The 20,283-nt window shown below is 45.7% G+C and overlaps 1 protein-coding gene across 1 annotated transcript; it reads right to left on the reverse strand.

Annotated features, from left to right (window-relative positions):
* Nucleotides 1-14,745: 14,745 nt before the first annotated feature.
* Nucleotides 14,746-19,969, reverse strand: LOC149318400 (homeobox protein Nkx-2.3-like). The gene is made up of 2 exons (XM_089507793.1): nt 19,642-19,969; nt 14,746-15,437 (listed from the first exon to the last, which is right to left on the reverse strand). Exons 1-2 carry the CDS (start codon nt 19,967-19,969, stop codon nt 14,746-14,748), a joined length of 1,020 nt encoding a protein of 339 aa, XP_089363919.1.
* Between the last annotated feature and the right edge of the window lie 314 nt (nt 19,970-20,283).

The following is a 20,283-nucleotide window of genomic DNA, read 5'->3' on the forward strand; positions in this document are numbered from 1 at the left end:
CGACAGTTCCTAGTAAAATCAGATGCATCTTCAACCCCTGTCTGGCTCCAAATACATAACAGACACCTCCATTTGGGGAATGCGGCAGCTTTATCATGTTGTAGTTTCCATTAATTGCAATTAGAATAACCTAACTGCTGACAACTGCTGTTAGAGATCTGGTAATCCTCCAATATCTTAGACTGGAGTCCTGGGCATGTGGTTGTTGCCAGTCCTTTTAGTGGGAGGGCTATGGGTATGGGTAGGATGTTGTGGATCATTCTATCTGTCTTTCTATTAGTGGTATGTTAGTAACAGATGTTTTGTGTGCAGAACTTTAAGGCCAATATTTCTCTTTTTCTGTGTATGAACATATTGGCAGCGGAAGGGATGTACTTAATTTCTGTTAAGCTGCTACTAAATGCAAAGGAGCAGGGCCATTTATGTGTTGACAAGCCTCTCTGAAACACACGTGCTTCAAAATCTCCTTATGCTGGGAGTGTGAGATGTATAATAATACTAGATAGTAGCAGGTTCATTGCACCTAATGCCCAAAAGTGAGGTGTAGCTAATTCATTACTGGGGATCATCCCTCCAGGAAAGAATAGCTCAAAGATTCTGCTGTTTAAGAAGAATCTCCTGCCCAAAAGAGAGTTTGCTTGGCTAGCGAAGGAATGGACAATCTGTAGCCCTCTACTTAATTTAATATGGCCTTCTGCAGGTTCAGGCAGCTGGTAAGATCAATCTGTTCCTTGCAGTTGCTGGGCAGAGAAGGGGTGGCCTTGTCCATTAATAGCATGGGGTACCAAGGGGATCCTGCTATCAGAGAAAATTGGTTTCCCACCCCAGGCATAAAGACTTAATATTGAGGACCATTAACAAGCAGTGACTGGAGCAGCTTTCTGCAACCAGCATCCTGGTAATGTATTGAACTATCCATTCTCCATGATCTTTGGCCATTGTAGTAGTTTGTCACAACTTTAACTTGTCATGGTTCTGATTCATAGAATTCTGGGGTTTATAATTTGGGGAAGTGTGCAGAATTCTCCAGTATACTCTTCTAAATTACAGCACTAGAACACTCTTCAGTTTTTCCTATCTGCTTCAACAAACTACAGGACCGTTACAGGAAAGAGGCCCTATAGATGGGAGTTAGAGATTATGGGAACTGATGTTCATCAACATCTGGACAGAGATTACAAATGTTGTCTTCTTGACTACAGCTTCACAATTCTCTTGGGATTCTGGAAGTTGTAATTCAAAAAGTTACATTTCTGTGCTTTGCATCCGGAGGGCCACATATCCCTATCCTTGCATTTTGTATAGCTTTTGTATAGGTACATCTATAATTTCACTAACACAGTTTCCTTTAGCCTTTCCTTGACACCACCAAGCTATTCCAGGCTAGAGAATTTCCCAAAAAACATATCCTACTAAAAACCCTATTGTGCGGCCTTTAAGTTACAACACTGCTCTACTGCTGTTAACAAGAGAATCTAAATTCCTAGGGTAGGTTTAAGCATCTTAACTTCATGCAGTCCTGGCTTAATTTCAAATGTCTTTTGCAAATTATCAGGCCTAGCAAGAGGAACTGGGCTCTCCCCAGCATAAAGGTGGGTGTTATGAGCCCTGGTGGTGCAGTGGTTAAATGCCTCTACTGCAGCCACTCTCTCATAAGGTTGCTAGTTCAATACCAGCAAAACGGCTCAAGCTCAACTCAGGCTTGCATCCTTCCAAGGTCTCTAAAATGAGTACCCAGATTGTTGGGGGCAATTAGCTTACAGGGAGTGCTTAAGTGCACTGATAAGCAGTATAAAAATGTACTTGCTATAGAAATGTACTTGCTATTAAGCCCTACCTGTTATCCCAAAATAAACTGAACTTTGGGGTGAATATGTAGAACAGCATGTAAGTTTCATGACTAGGCCATTCCCTTCTTGGTTCAGTTGAGAACTTTTTGGCATCCTCTTGTATGGTATTGTTTCCTAGTATCTGAAGATCCTACTTGCCCCCTCCCTTCAAAGGTAGGTATGTTTAGAACAGAACTGACTGCATCATTAGGCAGAGTGGGGCAGTTGCTTCATGCAGCACATGCTGGAAAATGGCAGCAGTGTTGAATGAGAAAGCTGTCTGCTATGTGGCATGCTGTACTTACCCTGGCTTAGCCAGCTATGTCTTTGAATACATTTTCAGGGGTGGTAGAGGAAAGTCTACAGTGAAGAAGGAAGAGTCGGTTACCAATCCAATGATCCTTCTTCGTACATGGCTTAGGAGGAAGGGAGGGGGACCATCTTGTTCTTTGTCTCAGGCAGTTTTTTGCCTGGTTTAGAAGCTAAGAAGCTGGTGTCAAATATGCAGCATCCATCCACATTCCATAAAAGGTAAGTAGTTTATTAGCTCACTGTTTCACAACTAAGCAGATTTGTACTTTGTTTTGTGAGGGCAAAAGGCCTTCAGTTTTACTCTCTTAAGCAATAGTTCCTCAGCTGCCTGCCTTTTTAATTGCCTCTTCTCTGGCTTCTGCTCATTTATGGGACAGAGATATCAGTTCAAAGCCAGTAGCAGCAACTGTGATTTCCAGCTAATTTCCTCATGCAGGTTTAAAGTGAGGCCAGGCTACTTTCTCTGTCTTTCCTTCCCCATCTCTACTGCTCTCAGATGTTTTTTGCTCTAGCCTCAGAAACAGAAGAGCTCTCATCAGGCCCAGTCCTACCATTAGGTAAAGTGAAGTGACTGCATCAGACAGCAGTTGCTGGGAGTTGGCAACAAGGTGTGAGGAAAAGATTTCTCTATGTTATGCAGTCTGTCCTACTGTCCATAAGTTAGTCTGCTGTCTCCAGTGTGATGCAGAATATTCTCATATTACCAGCACTGGAGAAAGATTCAGCTGATGGCCCAGTTGACATTTGTACATGAAATGGCAGGTGGCAGTGGTGGTGCTGGTAATGGTAGGACTTTTTTTATCTTAGGCAACAAAACATCTTGGGCTGGCCCTACTTTCATGTGTGGTGGAGTCTCCCCCTTTGAAGGTTTTTAAACAGAGGCTGGATGGCCATCTGTTGGGGAAGGGTGCTTTGATGGTGTATTCCTGCATGGCAGCGGGTTGGACTTGATGTCTGTTAAAGTTCTATGACTCTATGGCCTCAAACCTGAACAGGTCTAACAGTACAAAAATGGGACCTGCAATACTACCATCAACCTACAGATGGGGAAGCTGGGAAAGCTTCCTTTCCATCCATCCATCCCATTTTCCCCCACTAGAGCCAAAGACATTGTCATTAATTTTGATTGATTGACAGAATTCCTGCACTTTCAACAACTAGTGTGCTCCTCCTCCCCAAAAGCCTGAAGGGCGCAAAGGGTGAAGTTTTCCAATTAGTGTACTAAACTCCTGGAAAATATTCTGAGCCATGACTATCTACTGGAGAGGAAAGGAAAACATAGGATCTGTAATGCAACAGAGCAATGGATTCAAATTCAGAAAAAGAGATACCACCTCAGCATTAGGAAGAACGTCCTGACAGTAAGGGCTGTTCGACAGTGGAACACACTCCTTCTTCGGAGTGTAGTGGAGTCTCCCTTCTTGGAGGTCTTTAAGCAGAGGCTGGACGGCCATCTGTCAGGGGTGCTTTAATTGTGAATTCCTGCATGGCAAGGGGTTGGACTGGATGGCTCTTGTGGTCTCTTCCAACTCTATGATTCTATGATTCTGTGAGTGCTTGCCCCAGCCATAAGCTGAAGTCCTGATTTAATTCCTTGCACAGTCATATGGGAGAGGTAGTTTACCAACTCCTGGCCTCATGTTCCAACTGTAGATTAGAATTCTGTAAATGTGCTTTGGATTTTGTTTAACAGTACAGCTGCTCCTGCAATTTTTGCATTTGAAAATGCCTAACTCAACTGTTAGCAGGACTAAAGCAAAGTGGCTGCCTCTTATCCTATACAGGGATTTGGGATCCATCTACAGTGTCAAAATAATGCAGTTTGACACCACTTTAAGTGCTGAAGCTCTATCCTACGTCATCTTGGGGTTTGTAGTCTTAGAAAGTCCTTAGCCTTCTCTGCCAAAGAGTGCTGGTGCCTCACAGAACTATAAATCCCAGGATTCTGTAGGATGGAGCCATGGCAGTTAAACCAGTGTTAAACTACATTATTTCTACCTTGTAGATGCACCCGTAGTTTTCAACAGTAAGGTAAGGTTATCTAAATTGGCATTTATTGGCATGCTTGCCTGTCATTCCAGCTCTGGAAACATGGGATCTTCCAGGGAGCATCTCTAAGCTCTGCCAAAGTAGAAACTTTTTGGCTTCACTGGGCAGGATCAGAACAGAACTCAAGGAAAGAGACTTTAAGGCTGCAATGGAAAATTGTTTTGTGGTCCCCTTTTACAGCCTTTTTCCTGTTATTCAGTAACTCAGCATTCTGCCTGCATGAAAACACTCTTGCCAAAACCAAAGAGACAAATATCCAGACTTTTGTGACTCTGGTAGCATCATTTTTGTTTTTTCTGTATGTTGATTTTTTTTAACCATCTTTTCTTTATGAAAAAGCCAGTGAACTTCAAGAGCTATCATAATGTGTTTTGATGCATGCTGGTTTGCCTAATATAGATATCACCTATTTATATTTTGGATTTTACAAGTGTGGCCTGCAATTGAATGTTCCAGGGTAGAGCGCTCTGCTTCAGAATTCTGTACCCAATGCTTCCTGGTCTTCCTTTGTTTCCAATTTTTCCCACCACAGTCACCCACATAATGAGCTGCACTCACCTCTGAACACTGGAAATAGCATGAAAAGAACGGTGGAGAGAAACAAGGACAGGAGTCTGCTTTTTGCCATACTGTAACTGTTAACAGAAATGGGGAGGTTGCTGTGTGTAAAAGGAGAACTTGTTTCACCTTCACCTTTAACAAAAGGGCAAGTCTCTCTTAGCCAGAAGAAAAGTGACCTTCCCATGTGACTCTTTCCTTCAAGAAGTTTCTTTGAAAGCTACAGATTAGCCTTCTTGAGATCAATGTTTGAGGAAAACAGTGAGAAAGAAAATGTTAAGTGGCAAGAAAGAGAGTTACTCATTGTTGGCCTCTCTGTCACCAGTAACTTGCAATGAGCTTCCTCCCATGCCCTAAAGTACAGCAGATGGAACCCTTTACACAGTTGCCCTGGATTAGGATGCCTTGTCCCTCTTGCAGTAAGGCAGGAACTCTTATGAACCTTCTTTTACACTACCCAAATCTCTTTCTCATGCTCACACTAGAATATGTTATTTATCTATTTATTTATATTTCATTTTTATGCCGCCTTTCCCCTTAAAAAGGACCCAAAGTGGCTAGATCCCTTAGCATAGGAATGGTCCCCTATTGTGGGTCTACTGGTCAGTTGTCCACCTCTGGGATCCTCCACAGGCTGAGCAGGCTGTCACAATACCCAGAAAATTATAGAAGTCACTGGAAGTTCCTTTGTGGTTCTGACAAAAAAATTAAAAAGTGGTGGCCAGAATCCTGTTTGAGGTTTAAGTTTTTACAAATGGACTTATGGCTGTGGGAATTAGAAACGGGCAGTTTCATAATGTCCATATCCAGTAAAGAGCTGTTGTTACATAATTATGTATGGGCGCCAGCAAAGTGATTGTTGTGCATCTGTCCCATTGTACATCTGGACATAGGTTAACACTGAAACCCTCTTGCTGGTTTCTTAGGACCTCTAGATAGCTAAGCATTGTTGCTAACTACCCTCAAGTTGGAATACAGTGGCTTAGACAATTCTAACTTTAGTGCTCACTCATATATTTTTACATTTTAGGATCTTGTCTAGTTCTTTCACAGCTGCCTTTCCCATTCCTAGCCTTCTTATTTCTTGGCTGAAGTTTCCATTCTGATCAATATTTGATCCAAGGTACAGGAAATCTTTGACTGTTTTGATTTCCTCATTATCTAGGCTGAATTTATGTAGATCCTTTGTGGTCATTATTTTTGTTTTCTTAATGCTCTGCATTGGTAAGCCTGCTTTTGCACTTTCTCCTTTAACTTTCCTTAATAATTGTTCCAAGTCTTTGATATTTTCTGCTAGTAGTATGATGTCATCTGCATATCTTAGATTGTTGATGTTCCTTCCTCCTGTCTTCACTCCTCTTTCTTCTGAGTCTAAACCTGCTCTTTGTATGATTTTTTCTGTCTACAAGTTCAACAAATATGCTGATAAATTGCAGCTTTCCCTGACCACTTTGTCAATTGGGAACCATTCTGCTTCTCCATGTTCTGTTCTAACAGTAGCCTCTTGTACTAAGTACAGAGTTATGTAATGTACACCATGATAGAAGTAGTACTGTAAATGTTAAACAGCACAGGGAGAGGCATGCAACCTATTTAAATAGGGAATTGCTACTCCTGAAAGTTTCCAGCAGAGACAATTCACCTTCTTTTAGCTGGAAAAGGGCACTCTGTAAAGCCTGGAAGAATCAAGGGCCTGTTACAGACTGCCAAAATAAAGCTGCTTCGGGTCTCTTTGGAGGTATGCTGTTTAAATGATGCATGGGTCCTAAGAGTCCAGAAGCTGCACCAAAGCTGCACTCCAGTGCTTAGGAATGGAGTGTGGCTTTGGCGCGACCTCCGGACCCTTAGGACCCATGCGTCATTTAAATAGCATACCTCCAAAGAGACCCGAAGCAGCTTTATTTTGGCAGTCTGTAACAGGCCAAGGACTCCAAAAAAGAGCCTTGGGATCCAAATGTGGCCCTGGGTTGCACTTTGCTTAGCCCTGCTTTAGCATAAGTGAGTCTCCTCAAAATACTTTAATCCCATTTCAGCAGTTACTATCAGGATATTGAAATATCGCTCAATTTCAGCTCAATTCCTCATTGGTAGTAATTGTTAATTATGATTATGGAAAAAGAAGACTGAAAGTTCTTCCAGACAGCTGTTTAAAATCCAGTCAAAGGGTTGTGCAAGTTTCGCCTGCAGGAACAACCATGCCACTAGACCGAGTAAGATGGTCACTTCAGGCAGCAGTGAGGGGTTGGAGGAAAGAGATAATGTGATGTAAAGACAACTATAGCCTTTTCCTTGCAGGGTCCTTGAAAAATCCTGATTCTGGTACTGAAAACATGTCAGCTGTCAGTTCAACCAGCTTATGCACAGGGGCACTATGTTGTTCTTTGTCTCAGTCCCTCTGACCTTCCATGTCACTCTCCAGGTAGCACAGTCAGGTTAGGATCCATCCTTCTATGCCAGAAGGAGACTGTCTTTCTCCTTCTCCCTGAATTTCCCAGAATGGTCAAGGCAGAGAGACAAGAAGTCAAGAGACTCCTAAACATGCACACCCACCCCATAGGACCCCTCTCCCTTAAGTGGCAGCAAACTCTCCTCCTTGAGGTTGTATGGAGGAGTGAGGGGGAATGAGGGCATTTCCACCCCAAGTAAGAATTCCTCTTCCCCCACCCCAAAATTTCTCTTCAATCCCCAAATTTCTAGTACTGGAGAGAGTGAGGCATTGAAAATCATTCACACCTAGACCAAAGTATCCTTCAGTTTCTGAATTTCTAGCATCTCAGAGAGGTGGGAAGCTTAAAAAATCTTCACACCTATTTTCTGTGTTCACATTCCCTTGGTAACTTATCTGCCCCTTTCCTTTGGATGTCTAAACTGTATTTCTAAGTGCTCAGCTGAAGTTTAAAGTTACTGCAGGGCTAGAAATTTGGGGACTGAAGGGAGGTTTTATTCCGGGAGACCAATTCTTGTTTGGAGGGCAATGCCTTCATTTTGACCCCTCCCCGTAGCTACTGCATTTGCTGCAGTTTGACACCAGTTTGACTGCCACGGCTCCATCCTACAAGATCCTGGGATTTGTACTTATGTAAGGCACCAGCATTTTTTGGCAGAGAAACCTAAATGCCTTGTAAAGCTACAAATCCCAGGATTCCATAGGCTAGAGCTTCATTTTTCAAAATGGTGTCAGACTGCATGCTTTCTGCAGTGAAAATACACCTCCTTAGCACGTCACTTAATTAAATTAGCAATTCAGTTCTGCAAACCATTACTCGAAAGTTTTGTTGAATCCTCCCCTCACAGGAAAGTAACTATTTCTCTACTTCTTACACTACTTTTCAACTACTTACATTGCCTCTCAACTACTTACACTACTTCTCAGTTCAGTTCTCCTGGCCAGTGTGCACCTTCCTTCAGGGCCGGCTCTTGGTATTTGGCCACCTTCGGTGAGAAATATTTAGGCACCCCCATCGCCCCTCATAATTATTTTCACCCCTTGATTTACACTGTTTCGTTTTGTGAAACACTAGTTTGTTTGTTATAAACAGTAAACTAAAGACAACTGGCGACTGGCGTTCCATGTTGTGGCACCAAGGGGCAGCAAGAGGAGAGGGGGTTGGTGACCTTGAGGTTACATTCAAGGCACATGTGGAAGGCAGATGATGTACCGTATGATCATACCATGGACATAGGGGGGTACACATGTTTTGGCCATTGTACAAAGAAACCGTCATACGGTAGATTGCTTTTACGTCATTTCCTGTAATGAGTTTTCATTGTAATATGTTTAATTATGCAAAAAAATATACAAAAGAAGCCGCCGTGCTGCCCCTAAATTTTGCCACCCTAAGTGGCTGCCTAGTTCGCCTATATGGATGAGCCGGCCCTGCCTTCCTTCTACCTTATATACTCTTTCCAAGACCATTTTAACCACCAACATTCACACTAGAGAAATTCTGGGACCTTTCCTTCCCTGGAGAAGCAAAAGCTAAAAAAAAAAGACTTTGCACAGTTCCCGGAGGACAACTTCCAGTTCTTTTGGGGTCAAGCCATAATATCTCAGGAGGCTTCGCTCCATTTTACACTTTCAGAGAAGATGTGTCGACTGTGTACACATACACACTTTAAGGACTTAGAAACCTGGAATAAGCACTACTACAGTACTTTGTTTTATTATCCTGTTTACACTTCCCTTTGTGTGTGTTGTGTACCTTCAAGTTATTTCTGACTTATGGTGACCCTAAGGCGACCCTATCGTGGCATTTTCTTGGCAAGATTTGTTCAGAAGAGGTTTGCCCTGGCTTTTTCCCTGAGGCTGAGAGAGTGTAACTTGCCCAAGGTTTCCAGTGGGTTTCCAGGGCCAGGCTGGAAACTGAACCCTGATCTCCAGAGTCCTGGGTCCAACTTTCAAACCATGCTGGCTCACTTACACTCTCCTTATAAAAGACAAATCTGATTGGAAAGGATGCTTTACCTAGAACAGGGGTAGGCAACATTTTTGAGCCGGGGGCCGGGTTGCTGTCCCTCAGACAACTGGGGGGGCCGAAGCCAAAAAATAAATAATTAAATAATTTAAAAATATATCAATAAATAAACTGGGCCAAATGTAGGACAAAATTTCCAAATGGAGTACACTTTTTTTTTAATGGAGTACACACGAATAAATTTGCTGATTTTTAAAAAAATGTTAATATAAATGCATGTTTCTGAGGCTTCTATAGACAATTGCCCCTGCTTGCCCACCGCTTGCCCCCCCTTTGCCTGCCGCTTCCCCCCTTACCCCTGATAGGCCAAAGGCCTCGGCGGCAATCGGTGGCAGGACCGGGCTGGGGCCGGTCCCAAGGCCTTGCCAGCCCATGGGCCACAGGTTGCCTACCCCTGACCTAGAGCTTGCCACTTGGAAAAGTTACTTTGGGGGGGGATACAATTCCCAGGAACCCCTGCTAGACATCACTTGATTGTTGTTGTAGGTTTATTTTTTATTTGTGACCTGCTATATTGTACTTTATTGTTTAATGTTAATATGTATTATGTTAAATTATTTTTATAGAATGTGCACCATAGGCAGGCTTATTTTATTTTTGACTGATTGTATGTACAGCGCTGTGTAAATTTACAACGCTCTATAAATAAAGCTTAATAATAATAATAATAATAATAATAATAATATCTAATTTTTCCAAACTCGGGGTTTTATCTTTTTGCTCATGCCAGGTCCAGAAGCAGTAGAAGGAGGTGAGAGAGAAAACACAAGAACCGATTGTGCCATTTTTGAACAGTCTAAATTAAAAATAAAACACTCCCTCCAAATGGCGCTTCCAAGTGGAAGTCTGTCTTCTATAGGATATTGGGGACTTTTACAAACGTGAACCCAGCTCATGATCTGAAATAGCACAGTTTGTTCTATCATCTCCTTCCTTTCAAAGTATTGTTGAGATGAAACTACATGAGTCCTTCGGCACCGAAAAAGGACCAAGAAGTAAAATCCTGGCATATGCAGTCACTTCGCAGTCTAAATGTTGGGGGTCATCATTCTAAATACTATCAAATTCTAAATATTCTTGTCATAAAAAGGAGTCTGTAAATCTTAAATCAGCACCCATGGCTTTTCTACACTATCTGTGCTTTTGTGTCCCCGGTAGGGCTGCTCCTGCTTTCTATTGTGTTTAGCTGTGTTGTTAAGTTGTTATTGTTGTTATTCTGCTTCCCCCCCCAAAATTGGGACACAAAGCAGCATACAGATTTAAACAGTACAATTAAAAACATACAAAAGTGTACATTAAAATGGAATTAAACTGACCAAATGCAATCAGAAGATAAAAGCACCCCCCCCAAAAGAAAAGTACATGTCAAGACAGTTAAAATACTAAATACTTTATTCTTGGAGAAGAGAAGGTAGCCTGTTGTAGATACAATACTACCATCTCTTAATCATGGAGAGCCTTAGGCTTCATCCGCACTGCAGAACTAATCCAGTTTGGCACCACTTTAACTGCCATGGCCCAATGCTATGGCATTCTTGGAATTGTAGTTTGCTGTGACACTAGAGCTCTCTGACAGAGAAGGCTAAATGTCTCTCAAAGCTACCATCCCCAGAATTCCGTGGCACTGAGCCGGGCAGTTAAAGTGATGTCAAACTGGATTATTTCTGCAGTGCGGATGAAGCCTAAATCCCACCTTGATTAAGAGGTGAGAGTATTGTATCTACAACAGGCTGTCTTCCATTCTCAAGAGCATTTAGCATTTTTCATTGTTTTAATATGTACTGTTTTTAAGTCCTTTTATCCTCGGATTGCATTTTGCTAGCCTATTGTAATGTGCACTTTTGTAGGCTTTTGATTGTACTGTTTTAATTTGTAAGATGTTTTGTGTCCCAATTTTGGGGAAAAGCAGGATACAAGAACAAGAACAACAGTAATAACTTGCTTTCAGAAGATCACACAAACCTCACTTACTGACCCGTTAATCCAGAGTAGCTGCTGGCCTTGGGACTCAGAGAGGGAGATCATAATCACGATCTTCCATAACACACAAGGCATTGGGCAGAAGGGAAGGAATTGTTGTTGTTGTTGTGTATCTTCAGTTGCTTTGAGTCACTTTGGAGGTATGCTATTTAAATTATGTATGTGTCCTAAGAGGCCAAAAGCCACACCAAAGCCATGCTCCAGTCCTAAGGACTAGAGCACAGCTTTGGCGCAGCTTCGGGCAATTTAAGATGCATGTGTCATTTAAATAGCATACCTCCAAAGAGACCCGAAGCAGCTTTATTTTGGTCTGTCTGTTCAGGCTTTATGGCGACCCTAAGGCAACACTAATGGGGGGGGGAGGTTGGCAAGTTTCTTCTAAGCAGGTTTTCCATTGCCTTCCTCTTAAGGCTGAGAGAGTGTGAATTGCCCAGGGTCACCATGTTCTTGAGAGTCATAGTCCAACCCTCAAACCACTTCTCCAATAGGCCATCTGTTAATGGTAGCCAAGGTTTTAGTCAAGGGTGAAGGGTGTTGCTCCTCCAAAAAATTATCATTCTTTCCCCCATGAAATTTCCCTTCAATCCCACATTTCTAGCATGACTGAGGGTCTAATCTGTGCTGCAGAAATAATGGAGTTTGACACTGCTTTCATTGCCATGCCTCAGTGCTATGGAATTCTGGGATGCATAGTTTGGTCAGATGCTTAGCCTTCGCTGTCAGAGAGCTCTGCTGCCACAACAAACTACAAATCCTAAAATCCTGTAGCATTGAGCCTTGGTAGTTAACGCAGTGTCCAGGTGCATTATTTCTGCAGAGAAGATTAGACCAGAGACACTGAAAAGTGCACACACTTAGAGCTCTTCTATTTGCTGTGTTCCCTTACTAACTTTCCCTGCCCCTTATAAAAATTGTATTTTCTTAATTGACTAAATTGCATGTTCATGTGTTCAACTCAAGTGTAAACTACTGCAAGGCCAGGGGCTTGGGAGCAAATTCTTACTTGGAGAATAATTTCCCCATCCTCTTGCTACACACTTCTTGTTAGCCACACCAACAACATTTAATGTGGATTAATTACCTCTCAGTATTGTTCAACAAGGATCTATAGTCAGGAGGGTTGAAGAAGAAGGTGGTTTCCCACATCCTTCCACTTCAAGCTTTTGAATAAAGCAAGAATGTCAGTCAGTTAAGAGGAATAGACTGTTATTATCTCAGATTAAAGGGAATACAGTATTTATTAGTATGTAGAGAGATCTTGTAGCACCTTTGAGACTCACTGAAAGAAAGAAGTTGGCAGCATGAGCTTTCCTAGACCTCAGTCTACTTCCTCAGATGCATTTAGCACTAGGTACTAGAGGATCTCTCTGCAAACTGATTCTACAGACTAACACGGCTATATCTTGGAATTCTAGCAGTATTTATGTGTTTGTTTATATGGTTTGTTTAAATTCCCTGTCCTTGAAGGAACTCCACCGTTCAGTCTGACCTCCACCAGCGAGGAAGGCAAGAGAGAGAGAGAGACCCAAGGCATGCCCCAAATGCCAAAGGTATTTTTCCTCCTGAGGCTGAACTGGAAAAGGTGCCCTGTTTGGGAGCCTGGTACCCTGGCAAGCCCATTTATTTTGGCACCTCAGGCAGCAAAACAAGGATCGTCATAATAAATCAAGTCATTGCATGTTTGCTGCCTTTACAAGGCGCTTAGGCTAGAAACTCTTGCCCCAAGTGGGCAATCTCACTTTCTTCCCAATGGTAGGGCCGGCCCTGCTATTCCAGGGCCAGGTGGGATCAATTTTTGCACCCCAGCCTTGGTCTGCTAAAGCCCAGTGGCAGCTGGAGCAAAGGGGAAAGAGATGCCCTTCTATAAAAACCCACTCGGCTTGACTCAGCCTTTCCACACTGGAGAAAGAACTCAGTTTGGCACCGCTTTACTTCTTTTCTAGCTCAAGGCTATGTCATTTTGGGAGTTGGAGTTTGTTGTGGGGCTCAGCGCAAACTCCAACTTCCAGAATTCCATAGCCTTGAGCCAGGGCAGTTAAGGCGGTGCCAAACCGGGTTATTTATCCAATGTGGATGCTGCCTTCGAAACCACAAGGGCTGATGCCAATGCGGAGTGGAACCGAAGCAGAGACCCCACCCCTCCCTCTTCTTCCTATTCAAGCCTAGTGGTTATGGAGGATATATTGCACCTAGTTTATTGGATCTCCTTGCAGCAGTGGCTATATCGATACACGGAATAAGATACAGCAAAAAGAGGGGAAGGAGGCGGCGGATGGAGGGGACAGCCCTCCCTCTCTTCTTCCCTTTCGCCCAGGGCTTTGGGGGTCTTTGAAAGTGGGTCCCAGCCTCTTCCCTCCGAGGCAGCATCCTCCCTCTGCCCGGCCAGTTCCAGGGATCCAGAGGGTTCAAGCTGAAGCCCAAGCCTTCCAAGGAAAGCTTGGTGGTTGGTCCCCAAGAAGGCTGGTGGAGCAAAGAAGTCTAAGGCTGCATCCGCACTGCAGAAATGATCCGCTTTGACACCGCTTTAACTGCCATGGCTCAAGGCGATGGAATGCTCCATATTAGTATTTTCTTTTCCATACTAGTTTTTTCTTTCCTGGATTTTTCGACAGAAGAATCCTCCATTCTTGGAAAGCGAATCCTGTAACCTGACCTAACTACTTCTAATAATACCCAATTGTCTGTTGTTATTTGGTTCCCTAAAGTTGACCAAAATAGAAAAATCTTCCCCCCACCGGCATCCCTTTCAAGACAATACTGCGATTTACCAACCTTCCTGGACTTTTGTTGGAAAAGATACTTTCCACAGCATACCATCTTTACTGAGGATTGAAGCAACATGCAGGCATCTAACATCTCCATTTGTTGTGTTTTGTTTTTCCTCCTCCTCTTTGATTTGTAACATCTTGCCTGATGAAGAAGCCCATAGAGCTTCGAAAGCTTGCAACAAGTCTATTGTGCATTTCAGTTGGCCGATAAAGGTATCACCGATGGATTTTTGTTCGTGTTGTCGGAAGAGTATGTAGAAAGATCTTGTAGCACCCTTGAGAGCAACTAAAGAGAGACGTTGGCAGCAGGAACTTTCCTCAGATGCATTTGGGCATCTTGTTGGAATATGTAGATAACCTTCGTTCGGATCCGCTGACATTAAATAAGCGTTGTCCAGAATGGTGGCCGCAGTCTCCACCTTGAACCTTTTGTACTTTGCAAAGCCACTGAGGAAACTTCAAATCCAACTACCATTCCCAGAATTCCACAGCACGGACCCATGGCAGTCAAAGCGGTGTCGAAGTGGGTTATTTCTGCAGCCTAAACCGAAGTGTGGTTCGGCATTGGCAGACACTAACAGAGGCACCGTCGGAAAATCTTGCGGGTCATCCTTTGCTCTCTACTCCGGGGTTATTTTCTTTGCGGGAGGGCTGCTTCTCCGGGTGGCTCGCTCTCTCTTTCTCTGTGCCCCCCAACTGTCCTCTTGGCATCTTCCTGAACCGGGGCTGGAAGAAGCCTTCCTCGACGGGGCAAACACTCCCTCGGCGGCTTTGCTACCAGGCTCGGATGCTTTGGCCGCAGGGAGGCCCCGGGGGCCCCTGGTGCAAGGGCTGGGCCCCACTGGAGAAGCCCCCCATGTTCACAAAAGGCCCGACAGGCGCTTGCAATGACGACGGAGCCCCGCCGCCTCCGCCTCCGCCTCCCGTCGAGTAGTTGCAGCCGTAGCTCCCTGCGGTGGCATACGAAGCCGCGGGGGATCCGGTGTAGGGATAGTTGGGGAAGCCGTTGTAAGGGTAAGGGGCTGCGGTGGGGTTGTAGGGCGAGGTGTAGGGCTGGGAGCCCCCCAGGCAGGGCTTGCCGTCCCGCACCAGGACCGGGACAGCCACCCGCCGGGGCGGAGGCATAGGCGAGGGCTGCTGGTGCTGAGACGACGGCGGTCCTGCGACTCCCGGTGCCGCCGTCGGGTTCCCGATCTCGAGGGCTTTGTCCTGCCTCTGCCGCTTGCACTTGTAGCGCCGGTTCTGGAACCAGATCTTCACCTGCGTGGAGGTCAGCTTCAGGCTGCCGGCCAGGAGCTCCCGTTCCGGGGCCGAGAGGTAGCGCTGCTGCTGGAAGCGACGCTCCAACTCGAAGACCTGCGCTTGAGAGAAGAGCACCCGCGGCTTCCGACGCCCGCGAGCCGCTTTGGGACGCTCCGAGCAGGAGGAGGAGGAGGACGGCGGGGACTCCTCCGAGGGGTCCTTCCCTGCAAAGAGACACACAGAGAGAGGGTGACACTCGTCGCCAAGGAGGACTAGGCACGACGAAGGAGGAAAATGTTGGACGTGACCAAGGGAAAAGCTAGAAACACTCCCGCACTGTGTGGTTTGGAACCGCTTTCACTTGTTGTCTGACTCTTTGCTATGGAATTCTGGGAGCTCCGCTCCGCTCTGGACCCCACAACAAACCACAACTCCCAGAATTCCATAGCCTTGAGCCAGAAAAAAGTCAAAGAGGTGCCAAACCGGGTTTTTTCTCCAGTATGGATGCAGCCCTAAATCCCTGCTTTTTAGTCATGCTCCAAAGGGAAGACATTTGGGACAGAAGGTTTAAATGGAGGACATGCCAGAAAAAATGTAAAACGTGACCAAATAAAAAGCTTTAAAACACTCCTAGAGAAAGATACGCAAATCCCTGCGTTTTAGTCCTGTTCCAAAGGGAAGAGGTTTGGGCATTCCTCCGGTACAGAAGGCTGAAATGGAAGAAGGCAGGGTCAAATCAAAGCTAAAAATACTCATAGAAATGTAAATGTAAAAGGAGGACCTCTGGTACCCTGGAGAGAGAGAAAAGAGGAAGAGGGACTGGCAAAGGAAGGGGCTGGTTCCAGGAGATGGGGACTAGCTGCGTGAGCGCAAAGGGCCTTAGGGTGCACCTTTGTTGTATGCCTTCAAGTCGTTTCGGACTTATGGAGACCCTAAGGCGAAGCTACTATGGGGTTTTCTTGGCAAGTTTCTTCAGAGAGAGTTTGCCATTGCCATCGTCTGAGGCTGAGAGAGTGTGACTTGCCCAAGTTCAGTCAGTGGGTTTCATGGCCAAGCAGGCATTCGAGCCCTGCTCTCCAGAGATGTAGCGCAACACACAAACCACCTTCCAAAGAACATCCGAAGATCGTACTAATATTTAAGGCGGGAGGAGGCAGGGCATCACTTTTTCTGGCTGACAACTTCTTGAGTTGCAGCAGGATTTTTTGGTTTTGTTTGTTTGTTTGTTTGTTTGTTTTAATTCCAGATATTATATTCTAATGGGGCTCTTGGTGATGCTGGAAGCCTCGAATTTCTACCCTCAAGTCCTGCCCTGACTGCTAGCGGTGGGGTTTTGGTCCAGATAAAACCAAGGAAATGTTTTCTGGTGTTTTCCAAGTGGGCTCCATTTTATGGCGACCCATTCCTAGGGTTTTCTTGGCAAGATTTGTTGAAAGGGGGTTTGCTCTTGCTTTTCTCCCAATGGGTTTCCATGGCTGGGTAGGGATTCAAACCTTGGTCTCTGGGAGTCTTCCCTAGTCCAACACTCAAACCAGGACCCTAGACTGGGAAGAGTTAGGCCACAACAAAGCCCCTGATCTTCCACAGCCCTGCGACCTATGCCTGCTTTCTCACAGAATGAAGTCCCATCACTTCTAAACTAGGTCCAAAACGCACTGAAGAAGTAATCCACTTTGAGATCGCTTTAACTGCCCTGGCTCAGTGTTAGGGAATCCTGGGATTTGTAGTTTGTTGTGGCACCAGAGCTCTCTAACAGAGGAGGCTAAATGTCGCACAAAACTACAGTTCCCAAAATTCCCTAGCAGTGAGCCAGGGCAGTTCAAGAGGTCTCAAACTGGATTTTCTTTTTCCTGCAGTGTGTTTTGGAGCTAAGGCTCAGCGCCACTGGTTGCAGCGGCCGACAGGTCCCAGGAAAGGAAGAGTAACTGAACTGGAAAGGAAGAGGGGACTCTTTCTGCAACCAAGGAGATCGCTGAGCACAGGGACACCGGTTGTCCTCACCGCAAAAGAGGACAAGGCACCACCAAATGTGGGAAAGAAAACCGGAAAACACTCATAGAAATATACTGTAAATTCAGGCTTTTTAGTCAGGCTCAAAATGGAGGACATGTTGGAATTCCTCCCGGACAGAAGGCTTGAATGGAGGGTGGGACCAAATGAAAGCTAAAAAACACTCACGGAAATTAAATGCATGCTTCTTAGTCCTGCTCCAAACGGAGGGGATTTGGGAGTCTTTCCTGGACAAAAGGCTGAAATTGAGGTCAAACACTCATAGAAATATAAATAGAAATAGAAATTTATATGAATCTAATTATATATTTTTAAAAAACCTATAAAAAGCCCACCACCACCACATTTTGATATTTAACATTGCATACCATCAGCCCCCCCATATCCATGGATTCAATCAGCCAGGACTTCCAAATATTCAAAAAATCTACAAATCCCCCCAAAAACCAAACCTTGATTTTGCTATTTATATATAAGGGAGGCCATTTGACCATGCAAGTCTATATAATGGGAGTGGAGCATTCGCGGATTTTGTGGAACCAAACCCAAGCGGATGCACCCAAGGTCCCACTGTTTGTTGATATATTGCCATCTATTTACATTCTGGGATTTGTAGTTTGTTTCAATTCTGGGATCTGTAGTGTAGTCTCAACTGCCCAACTGGCAGGGACATTTTTCAAACCCTTCAGTCTGGGATTTTCCTGCTTTTCCAGGAAAAATGTGAAGCGCATTAGGGATGCGCTTGGGTCTAACATCCCAGTAAATGCATACAGGGCATGAAGCAGAAGAAGCCCTATTGATGTGGGTAGGAGTGCTGCCAAAATGTTGCTTGATATCCCTGAAGATATTCTGATTGAGAGAGATGGTGGATTTGTTATGGCACCATTACACAGTTGAGCCTTTCCCCTCCTACTAATTCCTCTTCCGAAATTAGGTCCCCTTGAACCTGGCAATACTTACCTCTAAGTAAATATGACTCTTAGTCTTTAGGATCGCATGGCAAGTTCAGAATCATAGAATCACAGAGTTGGAAGAGACCTCAAAGGCCATCAAATCCAACCCCTTGCCATGCAGGGACACACAGTCAAAGCACACACACACACCAGATGGCCATCCAGCCTCTGTTTGAAAACCTCCACAGAAGGCAACTCCACCACAATCCAAGGCAGCATATTCCATTGTCAAACAGCTTACTACTGTCCGAAAGTGCCTCTTAATGTTGAGGGGGAATCTCTTTTTCTCTAGTTTGGATCCATTGTTCTGTGTCCTGGTTCTCTGGAGCATCAGAAAACAAGCTTGCTCCCTCCTCACTATGCCAACCCTTCAAATACTTAAAACAGGGCTATCATCTCACTGGGGTTTCCTCCTCTGACATTAGGTCCCCTTGGACCTGGCGAAACTTATGTCGGAGTAAAACTTGCCCTGCGATCCTGAAGGGTCCTGTTTATTCAGGCCTAAGTTTTGCCAGGTTCAAGAGGACCTAACGGAGGAGGAGGATACATGAGAAGGAAAAAGCCCACCGTCTCTCTCAATAAGAACATCTTCGGGCCTAGCAAGCAAAACTCTGGATTTTGAATAGTGAATCCTTTTCTACCAAGTTTCTCCTCTCTGCTAGTAATTGTCTTGGAGATTGGAACCTCAACCGTGGATCTGGAGAAATGCGGATCTTCTGGAAGGCATATCACGGAAGATGTGGGAGGAATGGGATCGGATCTCGCATGTGGGAAGTTCGGGGGGGGTTGTCCCAGGAAAGGGGGGATGCTTTGTGGCTTGTCTCCCACGGCCAGGAGGCCTGGAAAGGGTTGGTTTGAGGGAAATTCTGGACTAAGATGCTGGCCTGGCCGGGTTTGGAGGTAAGGAAGGCTCCGCTTGCTGCTGTTGTTATTGCTGTGTGCCTTCAAGTCGTTTCTGACTTATGGAAAACCTGAGGCGAAACCATGCCCTATGTATGAGGAGAGCCTTAGGGAGCTGGGTATTCAAAGATAGAGCAGTATTAGTCTGTAGGATCAGTCGGTAGAGAGATCTTGTAGCACCTTTGAGACTGACTGACTGACTGAAAGAAGTTAGCAGCATGAGCTTTCCTAGCTTTCCTCAGATGCATTTAGGTCTACCAAGACTCATGCTGCAAAGTCTACCAAAACTCATCTTTCTCTGAAGATGCCAGCCACAGATGCTGGCGAAACGTCAGGAGAAAGACCCACAAAAAACTATGGATGCCGACCATGAAAGCCTTCGACTTCACATTGTTCAGAGAAAGTTTGCCCTTGCCTTCCCCGAGGCTGAGAGAATGTGACTGGCCCAGGTGGGTTTCAGAAGACAGCAGGGACTCGAACCCTGGTCTCCAGAGTCTCAGTCCGACCCTCAAACCACGCTGGATCTCTACTCTGCCCCCGAACAAAAGCCCTTTTAGGTACGCACCGATCCCGATCCCAGAGTCCCTGGCTGCCGGCGTCGGATCTCCCTGGTGGGCCACGATGCCCTTGGTGCCCCTGAGCACGGCCTGGACGTAGCTCCCGGGGGAGAGCCCCCCGTCCCCGCGGCCCTTGGCCCCGTCGGCCATGGAGAAGAGGAAGGGCAGCTTCTCCTCCTCCTCCTCCTCGTCCTCCTCCTCCTCTCCGTCGGAGAAGCGGGCGCCCAGGAGGCCGGAGGCTGGGAAGGGCGGCTGGAGGGCTCTCTGCTGCTGCTCCAGTTTGAGGATGTCCTTGACGGAGAACGGGGTGGAGGAGGTGGCGGGGCTGGGGAGCATCCTGGAGAAGAGACGCCAGCCCAGCCGGACTAAGGGGCCTCCATGGGCGGGATCCCCCTCCGCCTCGCCGGCCGCAGCCTCTGCTCTCTCTGGCGCCGGGCTCCGGAGGGGCGTCGGGCCTCGTCACGGCGGAGAGGGGCCGGGCTGTCTCCCCATTGGAAGGAAGGCAGGAGGAGACGGCCCCTTGCGGCCCACGGAGAGCCCCGACGGGAAGGGAGAGCCAACGCGGAGCCCGAGGGAAGGAAGGAAGCCCGGGACGCGACGTCGGAAAAAGAAAAGCCAGGAGGGGGAAGGAAGGTCGGTGGCTCTTCTTG

Source organism: Sceloporus occidentalis, unplaced genomic scaffold (genome assembly GCF_023333645.1).
Source record: "Sceloporus occidentalis isolate IW3139 unplaced genomic scaffold, rSceOcc1.0.p SCAF_2, whole genome shotgun sequence".
NCBI lineage: Eukaryota > Metazoa > Chordata > Lepidosauria > Squamata > Phrynosomatidae > Sceloporus > Sceloporus occidentalis.

Coding starts and splice junctions, on each gene's coding strand:
- LOC149318400 (XM_089507793.1), bottom strand. CDS start 19,969: ATGCTCCCCAGCCCCGCCACCTCCTCCACCCCGTTCTCCGTCAAGGAC. Junction 15,438..19,641: donor GGACTCTGGGATCGGGATCG/GTGCGTACCTAA, acceptor GTCTCTTTGCAG/GGAAGGACCCCTCGGAGGAG.